This window comes from Lithohypha guttulata (genome assembly GCF_036872675.1).
Source record: "Lithohypha guttulata strain CCFEE 5908 chromosome Unknown scaffold_1, whole genome shotgun sequence".
NCBI lineage: Eukaryota > Fungi > Ascomycota > Eurotiomycetes > Chaetothyriales > Trichomeriaceae > Lithohypha > Lithohypha guttulata.
In genome coordinates, this window is record NW_027042750.1 from 186,698 (window position 1) to 211,053 (window position 24,356).

At 48.8% G+C, this 24,356-nt stretch overlaps 7 protein-coding genes across 7 annotated transcripts; 4 read left to right on the forward strand and 3 right to left on the reverse strand.

Moving 5' to 3' along the window:
* Window positions 1–306: 306 nt before the first annotated feature.
* Window positions 307–1,538, forward strand: LTR64_000064 (uncharacterized protein; the record flags this gene model as incomplete). The annotated part of the gene is made up of 2 exons (XM_064894450.1): window positions 307–314; window positions 671–1,538. The coding sequence occupies 2 exons, from the start codon at window positions 307–309 to the stop codon at window positions 1,536–1,538; spliced, it is 876 nt and encodes a 291-aa protein (XP_064757137.1).
* Window positions 1,539–1,964: 426 nt separating this feature from the next.
* On the forward strand, window positions 1,965–3,005 carry LTR64_000065 (uncharacterized protein; the record flags this gene model as incomplete). The annotated part of the gene is made up of 2 exons (XM_064894451.1): window positions 1,965–2,354; window positions 2,418–3,005. The coding sequence occupies 2 exons, from the start codon at window positions 1,965–1,967 to the stop codon at window positions 3,003–3,005; spliced, it is 978 nt and encodes a 325-aa protein (XP_064757138.1).
* Window positions 3,006–5,316: 2,311 nt separating this feature from the next.
* On the forward strand, window positions 5,317–7,439 carry LTR64_000066 (uncharacterized protein; the record flags this gene model as incomplete). The annotated part of the gene is made up of 5 exons (XM_064894452.1): window positions 5,317–5,870; window positions 5,922–6,314; window positions 6,360–6,616; window positions 6,664–7,197; window positions 7,249–7,439. The coding sequence occupies 5 exons, from the start codon at window positions 5,317–5,319 to the stop codon at window positions 7,437–7,439; spliced, it is 1,929 nt and encodes a 642-aa protein (XP_064757139.1).
* Window positions 7,440–8,049: 610 nt separating this feature from the next.
* On the reverse strand, window positions 8,050–8,532 carry LTR64_000067 (uncharacterized protein; the record flags this gene model as incomplete). Its single annotated transcript, XM_064894453.1, has 1 exon — window positions 8,050–8,532. The coding sequence occupies one exon, from the start codon at window positions 8,530–8,532 to the stop codon at window positions 8,050–8,052; it is 483 nt and encodes a 160-aa protein (XP_064757140.1).
* A 530-nt stretch (window positions 8,533–9,062) lies between these two features.
* On the forward strand, window positions 9,063–13,113 carry SEC31 (protein transport protein S31; the record flags this gene model as incomplete). The annotated part of the gene is made up of 4 exons (XM_064894454.1): window positions 9,063–9,265; window positions 9,325–10,207; window positions 10,257–12,714; window positions 12,767–13,113. The coding sequence occupies 4 exons, from the start codon at window positions 9,063–9,065 to the stop codon at window positions 13,111–13,113; spliced, it is 3,891 nt and encodes a 1,296-aa protein (XP_064757141.1).
* Window positions 13,114–17,094: 3,981 nt separating this feature from the next.
* Window positions 17,095–20,529, reverse strand: LTR64_000069 (uncharacterized protein; the record flags this gene model as incomplete). The annotated part of the gene is made up of 5 exons (XM_064894455.1): window positions 17,095–18,057; window positions 18,112–18,924; window positions 18,971–19,095; window positions 19,240–20,068; window positions 20,116–20,529. The coding sequence occupies 5 exons, from the start codon at window positions 20,527–20,529 to the stop codon at window positions 17,095–17,097; spliced, it is 3,144 nt and encodes a 1,047-aa protein (XP_064757142.1).
* Window positions 20,530–22,809: 2,280 nt separating this feature from the next.
* On the reverse strand, window positions 22,810–23,576 carry LTR64_000070 (uncharacterized protein; the record flags this gene model as incomplete). The annotated part of the gene is made up of 2 exons (XM_064894456.1): window positions 22,810–23,074; window positions 23,137–23,576. The coding sequence occupies 2 exons, from the start codon at window positions 23,574–23,576 to the stop codon at window positions 22,810–22,812; spliced, it is 705 nt and encodes a 234-aa protein (XP_064757143.1).
* Window positions 23,577–24,356: the final 780 nt, after the last annotated feature.

The following is a 24,356-nucleotide window of genomic DNA, read 5'->3' on the forward strand; positions in this document are numbered from 1 at the left end:
CTGCCATACCTTCATGTAGGACGATGGCTAAGCTGTCGTCGAAGCGCCTAAATCTGTAATGTTCGATGGCCGGAAGCAGTCGTCATAGAAATGTACTACCAGCTGTCCTACTTCCTTATCATCCAGTACCGCTTTCGTCGTTTACAGTGGTCACTGCAGCACGCGATAGATGTACTGACATTCAGCAGTGACCGAACCACTGCTGTGGATGGTTCTCTGGTAGACGTAGCCTTGTAGAAGTGAAGGACGCAAGTTAATGGTGCCTCAACACGGTACCTCTTCCGGCGTGAAGGAGTGGTGCGTTCCATGGGAAGGTAAGTCGATCCGGCCTGTTTCCAACCTAATCGTGCCTCTGCTTGACGTCAAGGGTCAACTTCGCAACAGAGATTTGATAATTATGTCTCTTATATCACACAAGATGCCATCGAAACACTTCATGATAATCACGACCTGCACGACATTTGGGAAGCTAACTAACGTGAGCATGGCGTCAATTTGGTACGCGTTGGAAGGTGGATGTGGTGGCATGAAGAAGTGGTGGAAACACCAGTCCACCTTCCGTCGTGATTGCACCTGCGTCATCTCCGTAACAACCATTACAGATAACAGCTGTGTCAAAGTACTAATCACAGATTTTCTAAGATAGGTCAAGTATGTCTAACAACAGCAGTAACAAGACCTCAGAAGGTTGGAACAAAGCAGCCGAAGTGTACAGCAACGTCTTTTCCAGAGTCACGAATGCTATCGCTCGAGATTTCATTGATCTAACGCATAAGATCAAGCCTATCGACGAACCCGACAGCTACGTTCTCGACAATGGTGCCGGAACAGGGGCCGTCACGATCAATCTTGCAACACGCCTCACCAGTACTCCAGTCTTAGCCACCGACATCTCCGATTCGATGATGTCCAAGATTCGTGATCAGAACTTGCCAAATGTGCAAATACGTGTAGTCGACGCCCTCAGATTGGATAAGACTCTTCAGGATGATACACGACGAAGTGAAAAAGGCGGCTTCAGTCATGCGTTTGCTATGTTTGTGCTACAATTCGTGCCTAACGATGCTACAGACACATTCATCAACCAGATGATATCGGTTGTGCAATCTGGTGGCACAGTGGGGCTAGGTATCTGGGGTGACAAGATTGACAACATAGACTTGGTCAATCAAGTATTTCTGGAGATTGACCCGAACTACAAAGTCAGAAGTGTATGGACAGCAGACGAATTTCCACGTACGGAGCCTGAGATCAAGCGGAAAGTGGAAAGCATGGGATTGAAGAACGTGCAGACTATCGATCGACATGATACTGCTGGATTCGAGACAACGGAACAACTGGCTGTCTACATGTTTGAAGGTAAGAATCCTGCTGTTGAGAAGCTCTACGACTATTGGCGAGAGGCACACCCTGAAATAGGAATCGATTTGGTAAGAGAGAAGTTCACTGAGACTGTTGGTAAAGAGCTGGAGAAGGACAAAGACTTTCTGAGAAAGATTGGATTGCAGTCGATATCTGTGGTTGGTGTGAAGCCTTGAGGGCGCGGGCACATAGATTGTCCAACGATTCTTCACGTCCTTAATACCCATCTTTCATTGTGCTCCTCCAGCTACTTGATAAGGTCGTCGATTGCATGACTCTATGTTAGCGGAACCTCTAAGACCGAATGTGCTTAATATCAGATACGAATTAGCAGGAGATTGAGGGTTGAAAAAGGTCCAAACCATTTTCCTGGCTGTTGGGCCGATAAAAGCCGTCTTGACACCACAAGATACAATCTGAGCGGCAACAGTAGATTGACGAGCTAGCACGGCGAAAAGCGGCCTCGCGGTTTGCTCGGTTTGTTCATCGACAGTGACCTTTCCAGGAGCGATACAGCAGCAGTACATCCCGTCGTATCGTCAACACTACAACCATCATCCTCTGCCCTATCTCCTGTAGCATATTCCCTGACCTCTTCCACCATGGATTGCGCAGCGAAACAGCGAGCCTCGACTCGTGTCATCCAAGCTTTTCTGCGTCCTCACACCACCGCGACCATCAGACACAGACCAAGCTCTTTCTCGATACACCAGCACCATCAGCGCATACGCCATGCCTCCTCAACATCCGACCCGTCGAAGCCCATCGTTCTCGAAAAGCCAGATAAATTCCGCCCACCATCACATGCAGCACGTCGCAATGCGCGCTCAACGACAGGCATGTATGGCACAGGAGCAGCTTACAACCAAGGCATGACGGTAAAGGAGCGGGAGCAGAGTCAGAGGAAGCAGTATCCGCATATGTTTCCTGCAGAGGGAACGAGGATGCATTGGTTCTTGACGAACAAGAACATTCATCTGTTGATTAGCATGGTGAGCGCCAATAAGACTTTCGTATCTACAAGGAAATACAGTACTGACACTTTCGTCCTACAGGGCGTACTGATCACCCTCGCAATCACAACCATGATCTCAACCTGGTCACAAACCTCACCCTACGCCCATCTCATTCCACCAATCAACATGCTCATCTGGCATCCCTGGAAATACTTCTCCGACCTCTACAGCGTCTGGCACCTTCATCACGAATATGAGACGCAAAAAGTCTGGGAACGTCGTCAGCAGGGTACTCTCGACGCACAGAAACGCAGACTCTACCGTCGCGCACACGGAATGGAGGATCTCGACGCGGATGAGGGGGAAGGTGTAGATGTACGAGGATTAGTCGAGTGGGATGATGGTTTGACGAATCCAGAAAGAGCACGAGGTGGTATCAGGCACGAGATAGTGATTGGGCAGAGGATGCAGGAATTGGGACAGAGGCCGAATGAGACGTTGCCGGAATTGCAGGAGAGGCTGAGGAGGGAGCAGATGGCGGCGAGGGAGGCGAAAGAGGAGAAGAAGAGGAGGAAGGCGGAGGAAGATGAGAGGGCGGAAGAAGAGCGATTGATCAGGATCAGGGCGAGGAGGCTGGACGATGAGGAGAGGCCGAGACGAAAGGTGTGGTTTGGAATCTGGGGCTGAAGAGCTATACATCGTATTGACAGGAAGAAGAGAAAAGATCGTGCTATAACAGAATTCAAGGTACAAGCTGATTTTTGAATCTGCGCAAGCTGCCACCCATGTCTTTCGCCAATGACGTCCCACCCAGGATTCGACGTGTACTTACTGATCAAGCCTCGAATCGCAGCACAATCTTTGACAACCCTGCAAATACCTCGATCAACATCGGAACATGTCCAGCAGAAGACTCTCGCACTGATAGTCCTCAAAACCAAACTCAGTCCCAGGACGCAGAAGACATTCCCTCAACCCACTTAAAGCAGCAGTAAAAAGAGGACTCTCACTGGACTTGTTGAACACGTCGGTCGGGCTGTTGCTCGTTTACAAAACCGTAATTTCAATTGAGTCATCAGATCCAGCAGCCATTGGGAGTGGTGTGATTTCAGTGTAGGTACATAGTGCTGAACCAACACCATAAGCCAGCAGAAACTGCATGAACGGCAAAGCCTCCTTGTGAATATAGTCACGTCGTTGCGAAACTTCTGGGCGGTACCACGTGGGGGAAGCAAGATCTGAATCGGAAGTCAGTCCTAGGATATCGCCATGGTCGACAAAGGGTTTCTGTTGGGACATTTGACAGAAGTGCACGTCAGCGCAAGCTGTTCATTCATCTTAACTGATTGAGAGGCAGTAAGTCTGTGCGCAGTCCTTTGAGGTATCAGAACGGGAGTGGTAGACAAAGATCTGTCATAGCTATCAGATATTGTCCCGTTGAGGTGCAAAACCGGTATGAAAAGCTTTGTTCATCAGGTCAAGACGCGCAATACGCGAGTTATCTGTTTTGGCATGAGGTTATTTGACCTCTTTTGTATGACCTAGCTAAGCAGACCTCGGAGGGTTCTGCTCTTCCGATTCAACATTGACCATATCGCTGGTCTCGGTGAGGATCGTCGTGAGTGCTTCTGTTAGCTTGCATCGTGATGTCTAGATAGTTGCATCAGGCCAAAGTCGTGGACAAGGCTGGGCACCCCATTTCAGTCACACCCGCGTCTCCGGCATATTGGGGTCAATTTCCCTCTGAGCTCATCAGCCCAATCTGCGTCTGTGAAGGCTAGACTGTCTTCATGCGACAAACATACTGTATCGCGTTGACTACAGTAGTTGCACGAAACCTTTTCGTGCACATGTGAAAGTAACAACGTTGTACTCGTAGTAAGCTTCGGCTGCCAACTGTGGGTGATACAGTAAAAGCAGTTAGTCTCTTCGGCCGAAAAGTGAGTGGAGATACAGCTCTCGAATAAGCTTTCCGGTAAAATGACCTCATGCGGTAAGAAAGACGCTCGGTGAAAAGAAGCCGATGCAAAACTTTCGACGGTTCTCGACTTGGTCCGCCTCCCTGTCCCCGACATCTGCTTCGCATCCAGCCAATAGAAGACATTGAATCTGGGCAGATTTCTGACAGCTCAAGGTGGCGCCAAGAAACGTGCCGTGGATGGCTCATACACGCCAAGTGGGTGCAGAGAGTGTCGATTCGACATATGATTAGTCGTGCTGCAAACGAAGCTTCTGCCGTGGAAGGCTTCACAGGCACGAGCTTTTGCTGAAGAAGTCTTGCGAAAAGCTAAGATTCATGTGCATCACTACAGTCTTTCGTGATACCAAGCATGATAGTCAAGTTGTGCGTTCTCATCGTGGCACCTCGACCCTATGGCTTTTCAGCCAAAGAGCATGAGCAAGACACCTTCACTGCTCTCCTACCTCACCGTAACATCGAGTCGTCATGTCCGGTAGGCGACCTTCAGCTTGAGCCCCATCCTAGTAGTTCATAGGAAAGCTTCTTCCCCGCAGTTTTGGTTGCATTTCACTGATCAGCTAAGCTAAATTGCCAGCTGGAGTGATGTCTCATACGAAATTATGCATGAACACCAGCCGCCAAGCAGACTATTTTGTCACGAGAAGACCTCATTGGGTCTGTTCGTGGTCATTCGCATCACAAATTTGTGTCCTAGGAACCATGGGGTGAGATAGCTGGGGCTTTCACCTCAATCTCCAGTCTGTGCTTAGCTCGGTGTTTGCTGCGGGTCAAGGCCTCCACGACAGGGCTAGCTGTACAACCTATATATTCCCTGCTTCGTCACAGGCTTTGCGCAACCTTACTCGTGTACTTGTCTACATTGCGAGTCTATCACTCGATTTACCATGGCTTCCAAGGATTTGGGCGAAAGGCAAGACATTACTTGCCACCAACTTGACCAGAAGCGCTGACAGCATCACAGTCCGCCTCGACGAGAGTCCCTCTTGTTCAACGACGAAGGTAGGCTTTCCTCTCCTCATGAGCTGTCAGACATCTGATTGTCAATACAGAAAAGCGCAGGAAGAGCATTGCTGGCTTGACGAACAACACAACTGGAGAGTACGTTGTATCGAAAGAGACTGGAATGAAGCTAAAAAGTATAGAATTCGCAACCCGTTGATCGGTATACCCCGAGATGCTCTCTTTGCAGACGTTGATCAGTTCGCGACCACCTACGGTCTCCAAGACATTCAGCCACTGTTGAGGAAGGGAGCACTGGCTGCGCAAAATCCTTTCGCTATCGATACGATACCCGATCTCAGTGACGAGGATAGGCAAACATTGCACGAAGAAATCACAAACAGATGGCGTCAACCGAAGATCCTTTACATTACCATCATCCTCAACTCCATTGCTGCTGCAATTCAAGGATGGGACCAGACAGGTTCCAACGGCGCCAATTTGTCGTTTCCTCAAGATTTCGGTATCGATGAAGGTCCAGAGGGTCCATGTGCGATAACTGGTACCTGTGAGCGCAATCAGTGGTTGGTCGGCGCTATCAACTCTATGCCATACTTCGCCATCTTCCTCTTGTGTGTACAGATCTGCTTTTGCGGGTATTGAATGAGCTGACAAGTTCTCAGTGCTGCTTGGATTTCTGATCCCCTCAATCATCTGCTCGGTCGACGACACACCATCTTCATCGCCGCAGTCTTCTCTCTTCTTGCACCCATCGGTATGGCTGTTACCCAGAACTGGCAGCAGCTTATGGCTGTGCGTGTCCTTCTCGGCATCGGTATGGGCCTCAAGGAAGTTACAGTACCTGTCTTCTCTGCCGAAGTGGCTCCAACCATGATTCGTGGTGGTCTTGTCATGTCATGGCAAGTCTGGACCGCGTTCGGTATCCTCCTCGGAACTTCAGCCAACTTGGCTGTGAAAGACACAGGCGCGATAGCCTGGAGGTTGCAGCTTGGCTCAGCCTTTATTCCAGCCGTGCCCCTTGTGCTTGGAATTTACTTTGTGCCCGAGTCACCTAGGTTTGTGCATGTCCTGTTATGATGAGGCCTTCTAACGTGGTTCAGATGGCTTATCTCTAAGAAGAGGTACGGCAAAGCGTATAAGTCGCTCTTGCGATTGAGAAACACGCCACTCTTGGCGGCACGAGAACTCTACTATATCTACGCTCAAACACACCAAGAAGCACTCCTCATTGCTCAATCAGGCGTCTCGACCAACGACAACTTTTTCACACGTGTAGTCGAATTGTTCACTATCCCTCGTATCAGGCGAGCAACGCAGGCTTCGGGTGTTGTCATGATTGGTCAACAGATGTGTGGCAGTAAGTGTGGTGAATTTCTGGTATTGGGTCTTTACTAATAGATTTAGTCAACATTATCGCTTTTTACTCGTCCACTATCTTCGCCAATGCAGGTGCCACAGTCACGGGTGCACTTCTAGCAAGTTGGGGATTTGGTATTATTAACTTTATCTTTGCTTGGCCTGCAGTGTGGACGATTGACACATTTGGCCGACGTGCTTTGCTGCTATTCACCTTCCCAAACATGTGCTGGACTCTATTAGCGGCTGGTCTATGCTTCTATATTCCGGAATCGAGCACAGCACACCTTGCTCTGATCGCGCTGTTCATTTACTTGTTCGATGCCTTCTATTCGCCTGGTGAGGGTCCTGTGCCTTTTACATATTCCGCCGAGGTATTCCCTCTCTCTCACCGTGAGGTTGGTATGTCTTGGGCTGTGTGCACCAACAACTTCTGGGCGACAGTGGTTTCTCTTACCTTCCCGCGACAGCTTCGAGCCTTTGGATCCACCGGGGCCTTCGGGTTTTACGCAGCCTTGAACGCGATTGCCTTTGTGATGATCTTCTTGTTCATGCCCGAGACCAAGCAACGCTCACTCGAAGGTAAGTCATGTATCTAACAGTTTGCGCGTGAGGAGTACTAACACCTCCTAGAACTCGACTATGTGTTTGGCGTTCCAACACGGACACATATGAAGTACCAAGTCGGTACAGTGCTCCCTTACTGGCTCAAGACAACCGTTCTCCGCCAAAAGGGCCACCCATCTCCTCAACTATACAAATTCGATACCGATGCCGGTGTCACTGATGTCAGAGATGATGTCCCTGCCTACACTAAGGCTTAAAGCAACCAGACTTCAAGTTGCGGGTACTTCGTGGCCGAGCGGTGGCGCATCGCATGCGTCACGATACAGCACGAAGTACCGAAGCGGGTAGCCTACTTTTTGAATATGTTATCTCACGTTGAAGGAGCCGCTGTGTATCAGTCCGTGAGCAGAGAAAGGCACAACAGTGCTAAGCATTTCGATAAAAGTACTCCATCTGTGGAGGTCTGCCTCGATCAATCATCATACTCTGCCGCTATTAACGAATTTTCACTAAGACTCAAACACTCAAGTATGTATGTATGTAGCTACCAGACTTCAATGTGACCATAATGGGTTACAATTCGTCTTCATTTTGTCACACTTGGTGGCAAGGAGTGAACGGTTTCAAGATTCAGTGCCTGCTACACAACGTCTAGGAAGTGTCAAAAACTGCCTACTAAGATGGACGTCACAGCCATTGAAATTGCTGCCACAGCCGATGTCTCGACCACGATGGATCTCTTCCACTTTCGTAATGCCCTGATCTGTCTTGCTCGATGGGGTTGTCACGTAACTGAATGAGAAGACTGTGCGACACACATAATGTTCAACTAGAACGAAAAAGACCCATCCCATCAAGAGCAATCGTTCACGCACGTCGTGGTCCAGCAACATCCAACTCTTCCAACCCTTGCATAGGATCTTCTCCCTCCTCACCACCATTCCTGTCATCCTGCCCTACCACTGCTCCGTCAACATCGCCTTGCCCACCACCATACTTGTTCAAATAACCTTCCTGCTCCCAGATCGCAATCGTACTTCCCAACCCTGGTTGTCCTTGATCCCGCTTCACATCCGGTTTCGCCATAGCGACCTTGATCACTCGTCCGTACAACTCACTCTGATCCATGTTGTTGATTGCTTCCTTGGCATCGTTTGCGTCTTCGAATTCGACGTAACCGAAGCCACGGTGAAGGTCTGTTGAGCTTGGCGCTTCGGGTTTGGGGAGAGTGACATCGAGGATTTCACCGAAGGGGATGAACACTTCTGATAATGTCGACGTGGTTACGTGGGTTGGGTCCAGGTTGGCGACGAAAATTGTGCTGTTTGGACGGCGAGGTTCGTCGTCCATTACCTGCATGTGGTGTTTAAAGAACTCTGTTGATGATTGCGATTTTATTCACATTCAGTCAAGTTCCGAAGATCTGGTCGCTGTGCACATCTGTCCTAGTTTTCCATGGTCTTGATTTTCAACTAGGTTCTCTCGACTTTTCACTCAAGTTCGATGTCGTTATCCGCCTATGCTACATTTTCTGCACTTGAACACGGAAACTGGTGATAAAAATTCGTCTTATGTGAAGTTTGCCAGCACTTTCAGGCATCTCGGCCGACATTCCCGTATATGTTCGAATACGGAGTGCTGGGGAGACCCCTGGCCCCTTTGTGGTTGCCCGATGACGCTCGAGCCCACATGGTCCTGGATAGATTGTGGAAAGGACAGATGAGCTGCACCTTTCGAATTGACCAAGTAAAGGTAGAGGGAGTCGCGTTCAACAATTCAATCCGTTCCTTTCTGATGTTGAGCCTCTATTGATTTGAGCCTCACTCTTCTGTGCCATCCCACAATCAGCATAGTTTGGCGACGTCTCGGCAGGGCACACCATGGTCAAATTGCGAGAGATTCAGCGTACAGCAGCCTTCGCCTGGTCGCCAGTCTCGACATGGATTGCGACTGGTACCAAATCCGGCGCTGTCGATGTTGACTTCAGCAATGAGACCTGCATAGAGTTGTGGGACCTGTCCCTCGATCAACCCGGTAGCAGTCAGGAACTGCAGCCAAAGGCATCTGTGACCACAGAAACAGGGTGAGGATAGCCCTGGTTCTTCCAAGGAAGAACCGCCATTGCTGACATTGAATGTGCAGTTTCCACGATCTCGCTTGGACCCCACCCACTGCAGCCCACCCCAAGGGCATAATAGCCGGCGCACTTGATGATGGCACACTGATATTGTGGGATGCGGAAAAGCTAGAGACTGACTCTGCAAATGCATCAATTTACAGGAAGAAGGTACACAGTGGCGCTATCAAGACACTACAATACAACCCTCATCCAAAATTCTCGAATTTTCTGGCTACTGGAGGTGCTAAAGGTGAACTCTTCATCCACGATCTTAATGACCTCGAAAGTGAGCCGATAAGGTTGGGGAGTACGGCAGCAAGAGCTGATGATATTGATTGCTTGGACTGGAACAAGAAAGTGCCCAATATTCTTGTGACTGGCAGCAGTGGTGGGTTTGTCACAGTTTGGGATCTCAAGACAAAGAAAGAGAGCTTGACGCTCAACAACTTTGGCAGAAAAGCCGTCAGCGCAATTGCTTGGGATCCAGAGAAGCCTACACGTCTGATTACTGCTGTTCCGTCAGAGCAAGAGCCGGTCATACTAGTCTGGGACCTTCGCAACTCGAATGCGCCTGAGAAGGTGCTTAAAGGCCACGACGATGGTGTTCTCTCACTATCGTGGTGTCCTCAGGACAATGAGTTACTGCTCTCATGCGGCAAAGACAACAGAACCATACTTTGGAACCCACAGACTGGGCAGGCATATGGTGATTACCCAGTAGTCACAAACTGGACTTTCCAGACAAGATGGTGTCCGAAGAACCCATCCATCTTCGCTACAGCCTCGTTCGACGGCAGACTATCCATTCAAACCCTGCAGAATACCAACCCATCTGCAGCACAGCAAGAGCAAAATCACGCTGGAAACGACGAAGACTTCTTCTCGAAAGCGCAGACACAACCTCAAGTAAGCACATTTCGATTCTTTGTTCTGATGCTGATGCTGACATTTCCAGACTTCTTCGTTCTCACTGCTCAGAGCTCCAAAATGGCTCGAACGGCCTGCTTCTGTATCCTTCGGCTTCGGTGGTCGTGTCATTTCAGTACGCATTGCGGAGGCAGGCAAGCGAACTTCAAAAGTCTCAATCACAAAGTTCGAGGTCGACTCCGAAGTCGGCGCAGCCACCAATACGTTCGAGGAAGCACTACAGTCTGGAAATCTAGATGATTTGTGTGATTCAAGAGCTGCGGAGAGTAAATCGGACGAAGAAAAAGCCGACTGGCAGGTCATGAAAACACTACTTTCGAAGCAGCCCAGGAAAGAGCTTGTCAAATACCTTGGTTTCGACGAGTCAGCTGAAGCTCAGGCTGCAGATCGATTATCGAAACTAGGCCTCGAAGATAAGTCCGCCAATGGTGAAGACCAGAAGTCACAGGTCAATGGGTCCAGCGGACCATCAAAGGCACACAGGAGATTCGATTCGGTCTTCGCTACTGATGCCGATGGCGACTTCTTGTCTCAGCTGGCTGCGACGAAGGGTACCACTACGAACAATCCATTCCAAATTTTCAACGGCTCGGAAAGTGAGGCCGATAGGCGTATCACCAAGCTCGTTATGCTCGGTAAGTTCGACAAAGCCCTTGATATCTGCCTGGCTGAGGAGCGTATGTCCGACGCATTCATGCTAGCAATCTGTGGTGGTGAAGCATGTATCAAGAGAGCACAAGAGGCATATTTCGCCAAACAAGGCAGTGGTCCAAACTATCTCAGACTGTTGGCTTCTGTGGTTGGTAAGAACTTATGGGACACCGTGCACAATGCCGACTTGGAGAATTGGCAAGGAGTTATGGCCACATTATGCACTTTTGCCGATGAGAAAGAGTTTCCAGATCTGTGTGAGGCACTAGGCGACCGTCTGGAAGGACAAGCCGCTCGCAAGGATGCCGCTTTTTGCTATCTGGCTGGATCTAAGCTCGAGAAAGTCATCTCCATCTGGATTTCCGATCTGAAGCAGCATGAAGAAGAAGGAGCAGCAAACGCTGCAGAGAGCTCAGCTTTCTCAGTCCATGCCAAGGCGTTGCAAGACCTCATCGAAAAGGTTACTATCTTCAGGCGAGTGGTTGACTTCCAGGACACCGAGCTACAGAAGACAAGTGACTGGAAACTCGAGGCACTTTACAACAAGTATCTAGAATACGCGGACATTGTTGCTGCTCACGGCCAGCTCGATGCTGCGGCTAAATACCTTTCTCTCTTGCCAGTACAATATCCAGAAGCGGATATCGCGAGAGGCAGAATACAGCAAGCGACGAAGAAAGCAGTTGTGCCTACAGCAAGGCAGCCTGCCTCCGCCACAACCGCAACACCGAAGAAACCGTTGCCAGGTGTTAGTGCTTTACCTATGAACAACTTCTCCCCAACAGGTGCACCTGTTCCTACACCATTTCAACAGCAACCACCAACGCAAGCCACGCCATCTTACAATCCACCCGGACAATCCTCATACGCTCAACCGGGACAGTCCTCGTTCACACCTTCCAACCCTTACCAGCCGATGGCACCACCTAGTAATCCATATGCACCTCAAAGAGCTCAAACTGGGTATCAGCCGACACAGCCGATGCGCGCAAACCTGCCGCCTCCACCGCAGCAGTTCGGTATGCATGCTCCTCCGTCACAATTTGGTGCTCCACCACGAAACATTACCAGTTCGCCTTCAGTGCCACCACCATCTCAAGCTAAAGACATGAAGGCCTGGAATGATTTGCCGGATGATTTTGCCAAAGCTCCTACACCAAGAAGGAACACACCTTCTGTGCCTCCTCAATTAGCACAACCTCAAAATCATTTTTTCAATAGCGCCTCTCCTCCAGGTTCTTCTGGTACACCGTTTGGTCAGAGGCCAACCAAGGCTGTACCTCCACCACCAAAAGCAGGAGAGCTGCCCCAGAGAGTACAATCTCCTCAGGTATCCGGCGCGCAAATACAGCGACCTAGCTCAACGGCGCAAAATGCTTATGCCCCTCTACAACAACAGCAATCAGCCAGCTCCCTGCCTATGCCAATGCAGCCTCCTGTTGCACGAGGTGCATCGCCATTTACCGCACCTCCTTCTGGTGCACCACCGCCAAACAGATATGCCCCTGCACCAGGATCACAACCAATGTCCCAGGGCCCACCGGCTCAACGCATAATATCACCTCCACCACAGGCCAGTCAATTCCAAGGCCCATCACCTGCCTCAAATCCTTACGCTCCAGGTCAAGCACAAAACCGAAACGTTTCCAACCCGTACGCTCCCACACCCCCACCTCAGCAGCAGAACTTTGGCCAGCCCCCACCAGCTCAGTCGCGACCTCCTGTTGGACCTCCTCCAAGCGGTCCGCCTAGGCAGCAAGAATTACCTCGACCAGGCACTTCTGGCTCGGCGTCCGGAAATCCACCAGCTGTGCTGCAACAAGCTAAGAAGTATCGTGAGTACCTCGCTCTTGAATCTAAATTTTGTGTTTACTAACCTCTCTCCAGCCAAGGGCGACCGCTCCCACATACCTGCTGACGCTCAGCCCATCTTCCACATCCTGTCTGCAGAGTTCTCGCGTATAGAAGCCCGAGCACCAGCACAATACGCACCACAAGTCAAAGATACTGGCAAACGTTTGCAAATCCTCTTTGATCATCTCAACAATGAAGACCTACTCAAACCCGATACGGTTGCACAAATGGTTGAGTTGGCACGATGTGTTGAATCCAAGGACTGGGATCGAGCGGCACAGCTGCAACTTGATATCCAGGTCAACAAGGTTGATGAGAGTGGACAATGGATGGTGGGAGTTAAGAGGCTGATCGGAATGGGAAGAGCTACGAACGGCTAGATGATACATAGATCAAATGCAGTATGGAACGAATGAAGATTGCTAGTTAGCGTGTGAGCTACGATGCAGTGCGTCCTCAGTCCACAGGTGACCCCGCTCGTATCGCTCTGATCGATCAAAAAACAAACCTGATACCTACTATGAAACATGTCCTCTGGGCTACCACCTTACACGGCGATTCATTAGTGATTTAGAAAGAATCAAACTCTCTAAGTATTATCATGAAACGAACCACTGGCGATCGTTTCAGTGGTTGTTCGCAGCAAACAAGACCAGCAGGATCGCTGGAACATCTGGTGACAGGCTCACTACTAACGTGAGTAAGTACTTGTACTTTGGTGAGCGGGTCGAGCACTATTGGCTGAGATTATTCGCTCTACTAGGACTCCACCATCATGGGGGCCGACTTGGCGGACTCATCTCGTGCAATTCAAGACAACTCATTGCCTTCAGTGAAAAATCACAGCATACGACCACCTAAGCCTAACAGATATTGGCACGAATATCTGGTCGACCCATAGCCAGGATACAGAGAGCCCTTGTTGCACAGTACCAGGTTGAGCCACAATTCACGTACGCACATCACAGCCATAGCCGCACAGTGTGGATGAAGACCACTTTACCAAAAATAGAGCTAGAACACTTTTCGGCCCTTCCACGAGCAGGCTTGGCAGGAGACAACGACGCGTGCCTGCTCGCTCAAAGGTCCCGATGTGCTTGATCAGACAATGGACTTGATGCGCGACAATCCTTTCGCGAGTATGGGCCATTCAGAGTACAGCATGCAAGACGCCTTTGACCAGGCTCGTCACGCGAAGCAATACGTCCGTGTCTCGGTGATGCGAGAGACCATGAATATATTGGCTATATAGCACTTAGTGAAGACGACATGTATAGTATGGTCGATTTTCTAGTCGATCTCCCTAATTTGTCTCGGTAGAATGACAATACGATCTTAGTGTTTCTTTCTAGTCGCTACTCACCCAGTATCACTGTCGAACTAAGCTTGGCGGTGTTTATAGAAAAACAGAATAGTTACAGAGACGATATCCAGGTGTATATCTCGAAGAACCTCAAAGAAGGCGTCAATCAAGTAGTTGCTGAGCTTCGGCAGCGAGTCTTAGCTGGTTCCCAGGGCGTACTCCCCTGAATGGTCTGATGAATGACAGGTCTCGTAAAGTGCGATCAACTTTCTTCTTTCGAGAAAAGTCACTGCACGCTAACCCATTCCAGACACCCACAGCCTCGCAACGTTGCGATATTCTACGACGCGGCTGACGATCGGCATTCATCACGATCCCCCGTTTTCTGACGTAGACATACCAAATTGAGCTGGCTCCAAGATTGTTGAGAACGTCTAGTATGGATAAGATGAGCATTGCACGATATGCATTTCTTCGGTCTAAAGAAAAAGCTCCCGTAGGCCTGATACATCGTTGTTTTTGACCTCTTCCAAGTCTTCTAAGTACACAATGCAATCGCAACAAACGGAACCATTCACCAGTCGTGTAAGTCGCCGATACTCAAGTCAGGCATGTGAATTATGTCGGCAGCGAAGACAAAAGGTTAGTGCTTTAGACGTCAAGCAGATATATATTCACTTCATGGCAGTGCGATGGTCGTTTACCATGTGCTACTTGTTCGAGGCTTTCGTTACAATGCAAATATAGCAACAAGGACAATCGCAGACGACAAAACAGGATAAGCGACGAAAATGTGAAAATCCTCCTGGAAAAGCAGGAGGTGCTTGATAATTTATGGTCGGCAATATTAAATGGCAACGAATTACCTCTCATAGAAAAAATACGAGCAGGATCATCAATGTTAGATATCGCTTCTGATCTAAAGGGTGAGGAGTCCAATGAAGGCAATTCCGAGCAGTCGGTAATTCACTACCCATCCAATTTGGAAACGATTCTTGAAGGTGAGAGCCGCCAAGATTGGCATCCTGCATTACAAGTACCTGCGTCCTCTGTTCAAACGAATGTATGTCATATTTCAAAGTGCATAGCATCGATCTAACTTCTGTTGACACAAGGATCTGGTTTTTACACTCCAACTACACGACAGCTCAAAGTGGGACTCGACAACAGTTCAGCCGCACAATGACTTTCAGAGCAATGTAAAGAAAGCAACCACAAGGCAAATTTATCGAACTTCAAGGACTTTTGGCAATTTCCCATTCAGTTCTTCCATTTACGCCAACCACTTCCCCGAGAGAACGCAAATGGCTCAATTCCAATTGTTTCGCAGACCCGAATGGCAGATAATGCCTCATACCGAAGTCGATAACTCACCGCTCGGTAAAGTCTACACTGAATTTTTCAAGGCATATAGCACAGATGTGTCACTCTGGTCCACTCGTCCAAGTCAGGGTCTTGTAAAAGCTACTCGATATTTTCGGGAGGCACAACTCCTTGACATATATGATGCGGATCACTGGTCATGTGAACTCCACAGGAGTTTTGGAGATGATTTCACGAACACAGTAAAATTAGCTGGTTTGTATATGGGAGCGATGTATATGCGTTGGCTACTGAATCCTTGCGCCGAAACATATCAAAATCTTCCAGTCATGATGCGACCTACACTTCGTCAACGACTCGTGTTACATAAATCCGCAGTCGATCTAGTTCCGATGACGTGTATCCGAGAAGTACTCATCGGAGGGATGAGAGATTTCTTAGGTCCATTAGTCAGAGCTGGCTTCCATGTCAATTGGCCTTTGAGTATCAACGAGGCACTGATAGCAATTGGCGATACGACTGATGAATGTTCTGATATCTACATTTCACCTCAATTCGCGGCTCATGTTAGCAACCCTAAGAACTGGGTGATCGGACGATCAGTTCTACAAGATTTCCCTGAGATTGAAAAAAGTGAAATCACAATAAGCGACGACCCTCACATTGGTACGTATGACAAATGGCTATAACCTTATGGAGCTGTCCGAGGTGGTAGACTCGATGAGCATATCTGGTACTCTGTCGATTTAGACGGCCACGATCGGTGGTGCAGCAAGTGGTATATACGTTGACAGCGTTAAATTTGAGGAATCTGGCATCAACTTTCATTTGCAAGTCGAGATAATGAACCAGATACACGACGTGACGGGATACAGCTTGTTCAATAACATAAATGATGTTGCACCTTCTGATTTTATTGCGGTATGGTGATAATTTCATTAGCGGCCGGGAAGAAGGAGGTGAGCTCAATGCTGTGACATCTATGAAGGTGAGCGAGGAGTCCAAAACCTTCGAGATCAAGGCCTCGCGAGAGACTTCGGTGAGCTTGACAGGTCAGTCACCGTTTGACTGCCATCTTTTTTATGCTGATATGACTTGGCGACAAAGGGCAGTGTCAAAAGCGCTTTCCAGACGATCAAAAATGATATCAGCAAAAGTACAGAGACAACGGTCGCTGTCGACTGGTTTGGAGGGGGCGCCATCATTGACTCCGGAGAGGCTTGGAAAATCGCGTCAACTCAGAAGGCTGCCGCAGCGTTCCTAGATCTTGTGGCTATGTGCCCTCAGCGAATATCGCAATCTCTACCAAGTATGCTCAGCTCGAAAGCCTTCAGCGCATAAAATCAAATTACATTTCGCTTGACTACAAGAATATGGAGATGTACACAGGATTTTTACTTGATCATTATATGGACTACAAGCTACTGTGGAAGCAATAGACCCAACTATATATAAAGAGAAAGAATATCAAGAGCCATAAGAAGAATAGGCGTATCTTTATTTCGCCGCGCTGCATAGGATATCTGGATAATCCCGAGCACAGGGTGTTAAGACGCAGACGTATGCACCGCTGGCTTTAAAGGGGTGTGAAGCGTTCATGCAGAACAGCGCAATAGAACTGTGTTCAGTCTTCGCAATCTCGCAATGTGCGCTGCCGGAAGACACCGAAATATAATTCTTGTGACGGGACAGATCGTGTCAAGTCATTGACCAAATATGCCGTGCTTTGTAGTCGTCACCTTGAGCCATGTTTGTAAGCGGTGTCACCTTTTAGCTCGACTAGCTGTGACTTATCCTCAACTTTGTCCAAAGATTCTGCGACGTTCGTCTCGAACTTCCGAATTGATCTATATCCATGCGATCTCAACAGTGCTGGTAGGTAACCAATCACCAACAGTGCATGCAGAAACAATAAAGCCAAAGCCAGATAGTGAGCCGTGCTGTCGGCACTGTAGGCGTATCCGGAAACGTACACGTTCCCGCGTAAAGGGGTGAAGCAACTTGTATTGAAGCCATCTGGGAACGGTTCAGTAAGTCGTCTGTGGCCCAAGTAGTCGATAGAATCCTCGCCCTCAGTTTGCTTCCTAATTTCTGAAACGTGTTCCTGTTTCGTGGTTGATCCGAGCCGTTGCGTGTTGCGAGTGTGCTCAGCCATACCAGACTGTGACATCTCACGTACCAGACAGCGAGCGAGTATACACTCCACTCTGTTGGGAATGACGTCCAAGCGCACCGCAGATCCTGTCGTGTCGTCTCTAGCAAGGTTCAGCATGTCTAGAGACAAGCAGGGGGCCAGAGTGTCGAGCCAACCTGGATCCATACGTACAGGCCGTGACGCCTCCATCTGACTTGACGCCCGCAGACCACGAAAGTACCGTTCACTGTGCTCTCGCTCCAAGAAAGAGGTTGGTTCATGGGTTTGCTCTGTTGCGGGTCCAAGATTTTGAATCAACGTTCCCTGACTCCAGCTGGCCTTTACAGAGCATGTAAGTGTATGTAGTCTTACAGGCTCTTCTCCTTCATGCAGTCCACGCTGGAATGTGACGATTGCAGCGGCGCTGAGAAGCTTCTTCATTGCGGCTTCGGGCAACGTTGCCCACTGTATTGGCAGACCCACTGTATTCCTAGGGTCAACTTCGATGTCAAGATGTCGATTGGTCGAGCCACGCGAAACCTCGAAAGGAGACACTGTAGGAAACTTTTCAGTGAATCAGTAGGAAGATTATGCCATCGTTAGAAAACGAGAACTCACTAGTAAATTGACACTGCCATTCCTCGGTAAAGGTTGATGTACTGTGTTGCAAAGCACTTTGACTACAGGATTCCAGGTGTGCATTGTGGTATATGCCGTACTCAGAAATCCATGGTTGAGTCTTGTCAATGGTTGATCTTTCCCACTATCTGTGGCAGTCGTGTCCGTCCGATACCATTGGGTAACTAAGTTTTGAGCCTGGAGAATACTTACAGCATGTGCAGCAACAGCCCAAGTCGCAGAGTTGCCTTGTACTTTGAACGCGTCCTCATCTCCCTTGTGTCTGATAGTCAAGCAGTTGCTTGAGAGGTTCAAGTCATGGCTAAGACTCTCACCAAGCAAGGGTTGTCCGTACCAGACGAGGTCAGGCATGCTCGAGATCGTGGAATGCCCTAATCCTGTGTATAGTGGTAAATAGTCGTTGTCCTTCGCATGCTCACTGCCCAGAATGTCCGGCCAGAGAGTATGATCAGCCGCCAAAAGCCAAATATCTTTGCCGCCGACAAGCCATCGATCATGCTTGCTAGGTATGGCCAAAAGCGAAAGTGCAGGGCTTATTGCGACCGCAACTATAAGCATGGCGATGATATCGAGGGCGAGTGATGCCGGATGCCACGGAAACCACCGGCTGCCATTGGGTCCTCGGGACAACCTGGGAAGTATCGACCATCTCTTGGATTGACCGGAAAAGATGTAGTTCAACTCCTCCAGTTCAGAAGATACTCGCATTCTATGTGATGCTCCAAATCGAGGAGGTTGTCTCGAGCCGTGAATGCCGACTATATCCATGATTGATGCACAGAAAATCAACTGCTAAAAGGTAGATTAGTGACAGCAGGGAACATCCAGGTCAACATACCACAAACGTCGAAGCCATTGTAATACGTGTTGACAGAAGTTTTTCTTTGTAACTCTCGAGCAGATAGCCAGTTAGGTTCACCCAGGTAAGCAAAGCTGTCGCTATCAGGGGCAAGATATGTAGACCTATATGTAGTGTAGTCGCACACACATCCAATGAAACAGCTCCACGACACTGATTAAAAAGACCTTGAAGATGCTGACAAGTATACCTAAATCCTCGAAGTGTAAGATCGAAGACCGGTGGAGGCAGGCTACCTGGATTCCTACCATATACGACCTGGCTAAAGATAGCTCTCCAATTAGAATCGTGGGGATTGGGTCCTTGAGCCAATGCTTGGAGTTCATTGCGCTTCTCGCCCATCGTATTGCTACTTCCGAACGACTCGTTTCCATGCTCCAACTGTAGGCGCTCGAAATTTTCTCGAGTGTGTTCGAGGATGAAGAGCTTGTCGGCCGCGTTTCGCGTTGCTGCATGGTCGGCTCCTAGAAGGTCAGTATATCCTTGCACAATTCCCTTCAGGCCAAGCTCGAGCCCGATAAGTGTGTCTTTTGCAGAAGCCGGAAGGTCTTCGAGGCTCTGCTTTCCATCATGTAGAACACTAAGTACTTGACCAAGTCTCTCAAAAGTATGAAATCGTGTTCCACGAGGTGCGGTGCTGAAAACTTCCGCGAAAATCAGGTATAGTCCCAAGCCACAGCTTTCGTTTAAATACTCTAGCTCGAAAGTCTTCATGATATTGAGTTGTTGCAGGTTGTGACGTACCGTGAATTCGAGCCATGCCTGTTTGACAGATATAGCTGTCAAGATTCGAGTAACGGAATCGGAAGGATGACCGTCTTGTGAAGGTTCTGTAGAAAGCTGCAGGATCAAGGTCTCGTACACCTTAGCAAGGGCAGCATAGTGCTGGTGGCGCCGGTCGGATGTGGATTTTTCCCACTGCTTGTTCACATTGGAGCAGATCGCAAAGACACGCCCCGCTTCCCAGAAGTAACCATGCTTGAGCAGTCCATCTATATGATTGCTCGCTTCTTCACCAAATATATCAAGATTGGTTGCAGTTGTCTTGGCGTAAATATGTAGCTCGGCTATGTGTAGCTGTGGTTGATGAGTCAGTGACGTTATGTTGGGAGCGATTTCCTTACAGCGACGAACGAAATGTAATCTAATGTAGACATCGACATGCTTTCATATGCTAGATATCGTAACCTGTGGCCGAGTGTTGCCGATCTTGTATCATACACATCCTCGTACATACTTATGAGCTTCTGCTCATGCGTTGATTGAAATTTGATGTCTCTCATAGCTAGTTCGCTGAGGACCCGTCTAAGACCATTGTAGTCGTGCTGCTCGCGAAAGAAACCCAGACCCTCTGCTGCGACAGGAAACCAAGACAAATGAGGCCAAAGCACCTGGTTAACAAACTCGCTGGCTTCGTCATAGATACCCAGACGTGTTAGTAACATGAAGTCTTCGAGTTCGGCAGCGATATCCTCCTTAAGATTGAGTTCGGATCCATGCGTGCAACCGTTTCTAGATTGGGAGCTGTGTTCAGCCATAGTCCAAAGCGTTTGAAGTGGCGTCAGCCATCAGTGGTAGGACCACGACTACTGGATATGACGCGAGGATCTATGTTCTTAGCTCCTGGCTGCTGTGGTAGATAACAGAAGACTTGCATCAACGTAAAGCGCCTGCGCGATATTCATCAGAAAGTTAAAACTATGAGTGAATCAGGCTGAGAAGAGTTTTGGTAGGTGTCAGGGAGGCCAGTCTTCCGCGTCTGGTTAGTTGGTGAGGAGTGGAGTAAGATGCTCGCCAGATCAAGCTGCGAGACACGGATTTTGGCGGGCTCTCAGTGCTCTTTCTGTCCTGCCGGCCTGCAACAAAAAGACATGTATTATAGACAGGAAACTCCAAGCCCAGATATCTGATAGGCGCTCTCATACCGCGGCGAAAGATTTCATGCTTGCAATCCTGCTGTGATGTAACATCTAAGCATTTACTGATCGCTGTCTTGGTGTCAGAAGGATTAGCCTGAGTTTGGCTTTTTGCTGAGGTTATATTACATACATAAGCCACCATGGCTCATGTATTCTCAAGACACACAGCGTCGTATGTCAATTCACAAACCCGACCTGCAGTGAGCGAAGCTTGTGCTACTCAAGAACTCAGGCACATCGATCTGAGGATTCCTAGTCTCAACTTGGCCTGTGGATGTGATTGCACTGGTTCCTGGATTGGATGCTGGCTTGATCTTAGGCGGCTGCGATATGGAAATTACGGGAATGCTGAAACCGCGCTCATGCATTTCAGTATTGAAGCTACGCAACCTTCGAATATTGAAGTCGTTAGGTTTCAGGTTAGTCTTACCTTCTCGGCATTGAACAGTCAGCGACACGATTGGAAACTGCCAACAACGACGACACGAACGACTGCAAACACAGCACCTCAGCAAAGAGCAGTATGGCTGCTTGAGAAGCCATCTCCATCGCAGCCGATCAGTCCAGACCACCTGAGTGGACGATTGTGGTCGTTCCGCAGCTTTCGATCCACAAGTTGTACTGGTGGCGAGGCCAACACTGCTCACTGGGAATGGAAAGCAACTAAAGATGGTTTGAGCATCTCCGAATGTGGCGACCTGTATTGTGGCGTTGTGTTGCAATACCATGGTCATCCGGCTGTGATCAAGTACCGAATTGAAGGATCAGCATCCGGAAAAGTAGGATGTCAGAGTCTGCTTGCGTGGTATAGGCGTCCCTACTTATTCGACAGCGACGATGGCTGCATGAAGACTGCGCCGTGGTTGTTATCATTACCGCCTTGCTCTGCGAGTTTGACACACAATGAAATCCAAGATTTCGACCGAGAAGTACTCGAACGACATTCTCCTGGCACGAACCTTAGAACTGGAGATACGAGGCTTACTTACAAACAGCCAGAGTTATTGGGAGGTACGATACCGTCGAGTCCAATTCTTGCTCGTCGCCGCACGTATGGTCGAGCATCCATAGGAGGAATGGCGACAGTCATAATGGGGGACGTCACTCTTACTCGCGATTCTGCAGAGCGTAAGCCTTGTCGACATATAAAACAAGATCGCTCAATCATCACAACACGGGATCTTTTGGCAACAGTGCGATCTGCTTTGCGAGTTTTTCTCCACCCCGGCACAGGGTTTGTGCTTTCAATCAAGTTCGGTTTCGATTATCTTCGCCCTTGGTTTACGTCGGATTCGGTAACTACGATGGATTCAACAGATCCGAAATCACTGAGTGCGTGGCCTGTATACCAGTTTTTGACATCTTCATCTTCCATAGCGATCCTTTTAGCAGTCGTTTGCACTTTTGTTCTAGCTTGGCGTCCGCTGAAGTATACCTATGGCAAGATACTAGATCTACGGATGAGTTTGAGAAGTGATCGCGACTTCGCTAAATAGCCGGCGAAGAGGGTGGACGACCTCGCCGATAAATATGGATGCCCAAAGTTGTGGATATGTGGGGCTTCCTTTCTCTTGTTTTTTTGTGTCACACTAGCCACATATCGTCGTGGTCGAGCAGAGACAGAATGAGCAACATGTTGCGGGAGAAGTCTACGATTGAGCAGCGTTCGACGACGTGGACTGACAAGCTATCGTGGAAGGACGCAGCTCCGTACACATGTCTGGAGCAATGGCTTTTGAGATTCAGCTATCAGGTTACATTTCCACAACTACTGTTCGTTCCAACGTCGTTTGTAAATACGGGATGGACACCACTACACCTGCAAAGAAACTTGTCCCGCAATCAAAAAGCTCTACAGTTAGTATCATCGGCAAACAGCTTCTCAATTCGACCCAGGGTTCACAAAAGGTTTCTGATACTGTTCATCACCAAATTTCCTACAACACTGATAATGCTGATCATGGCAATACGGTATTGTAGATGCACCCGATCTGCCTTCGACGTGGAAGGCGTCGGAGTGCTTGAAGATGTTGTTGAACCATTGATGCTAGCACTGTACGAGACGTTGACAGGATTCTCGGTAAATGCAGACAGAAAGACAGTGTCGCTCGAGCCTTCTTCGATATTGAAGGAAAATGTTTGGGGTCCGCCCACGTAGCGATCACTGAGGAGTGTCAGTAAGGGCTAGAACGCTGCTTCACATCTTGAAGCGTAAGTAGTACTCACCTGCTATACACATATCCATCACCACCTAAGATCGCGGCATATTCGACCTGGCCGTCGAAATTGACACTGAACTTGTAGGTGCCAGTATCAACATCTCCGACGACAACTTCCACATAGTGCGACGAGTCCTCGTCGTCGGATAGGTCAAGCAGCTCGTTGTTACTGGCGGACATGGCGAACACTCCATCGTCAAGGGAGGGTGTAGTGGCATTGGACGTTGCTAGAACATCCCGCTTCACTTTGAGCGCATTCGAACAGTTTTCGACCTCGATCTTCACAACCTGTTCTTGGGGCGGATCGTTCAAAAGATCACACACTTGCACGAATCTGCTTATCAAGTTTCCTTGTCTTCTGTTCTGGCTGAAGGGTATACAAACTGCTGTGCAAAGCTCTCCTCCTTCCAGAAAAGTGGCTACAACCTCAATCAGCAAAATCCACATCGTAAATCTACGCCATGCTGTGTAGGCTCACCTGGAGGATATTCGTCGCACGAAAAACACCATCTGCCTTGTGGACATAGTGTAAGGTCTTTGTTCAGAACTTTTCCGTATTGTCAGCGAATCTGTGTTCTCAAACCTGTTCTCGGGGAGATGTACCTCTGCAATAATTTCCAGGACTACAGTTGCATTCACGAGCCCGCGTACCTCGTTCACCTCCAGCATAGGTGAGATAATCTGTGCCACTAACGAAGTCAATACTACCTGGGAAAGGTCCTTTCGGATTAGGCAGCGTTTGTCTCTGCAGGATTCCTTTTCAAGACGGTATTAGCATCAGCCAGATGATACGAAGACAAATATTGGGTCGTACCTTGACACATGCTTTGGACCAACTCGTTAGTTTCATCCGGTATATATGGAATGCGCAACACAGGTACAACGTCGCCGTTGGGGTCGCATGCTGTTTCGCAACCCTCTGGAAAGCTTGTCCTCTGCCTTTTGTCTAGCCCAGTTTGTCGTAAGGGGGAATTGACTGAACGACGTTGTGCGTTACAATTTCCAGGGTCGGAAGTGGTGCTTGATGATGATGTCGTCGTGGTAGAGAGCTTCGGGGTTGTTATCCGTGGCGTAGTTGTACTGACTCGAGGCGTTGTTATGCTATTTGGAAGCTTCGAAGTAGTAGTTTGTGAGCTAGTGGTCATAGTTGATGTTCGACCCGACGAAGTACTTGATTGAGTGGTTGGAAGCTTCGAGGTAGTGACTTGTGAACTGCTGGTCGTAGTG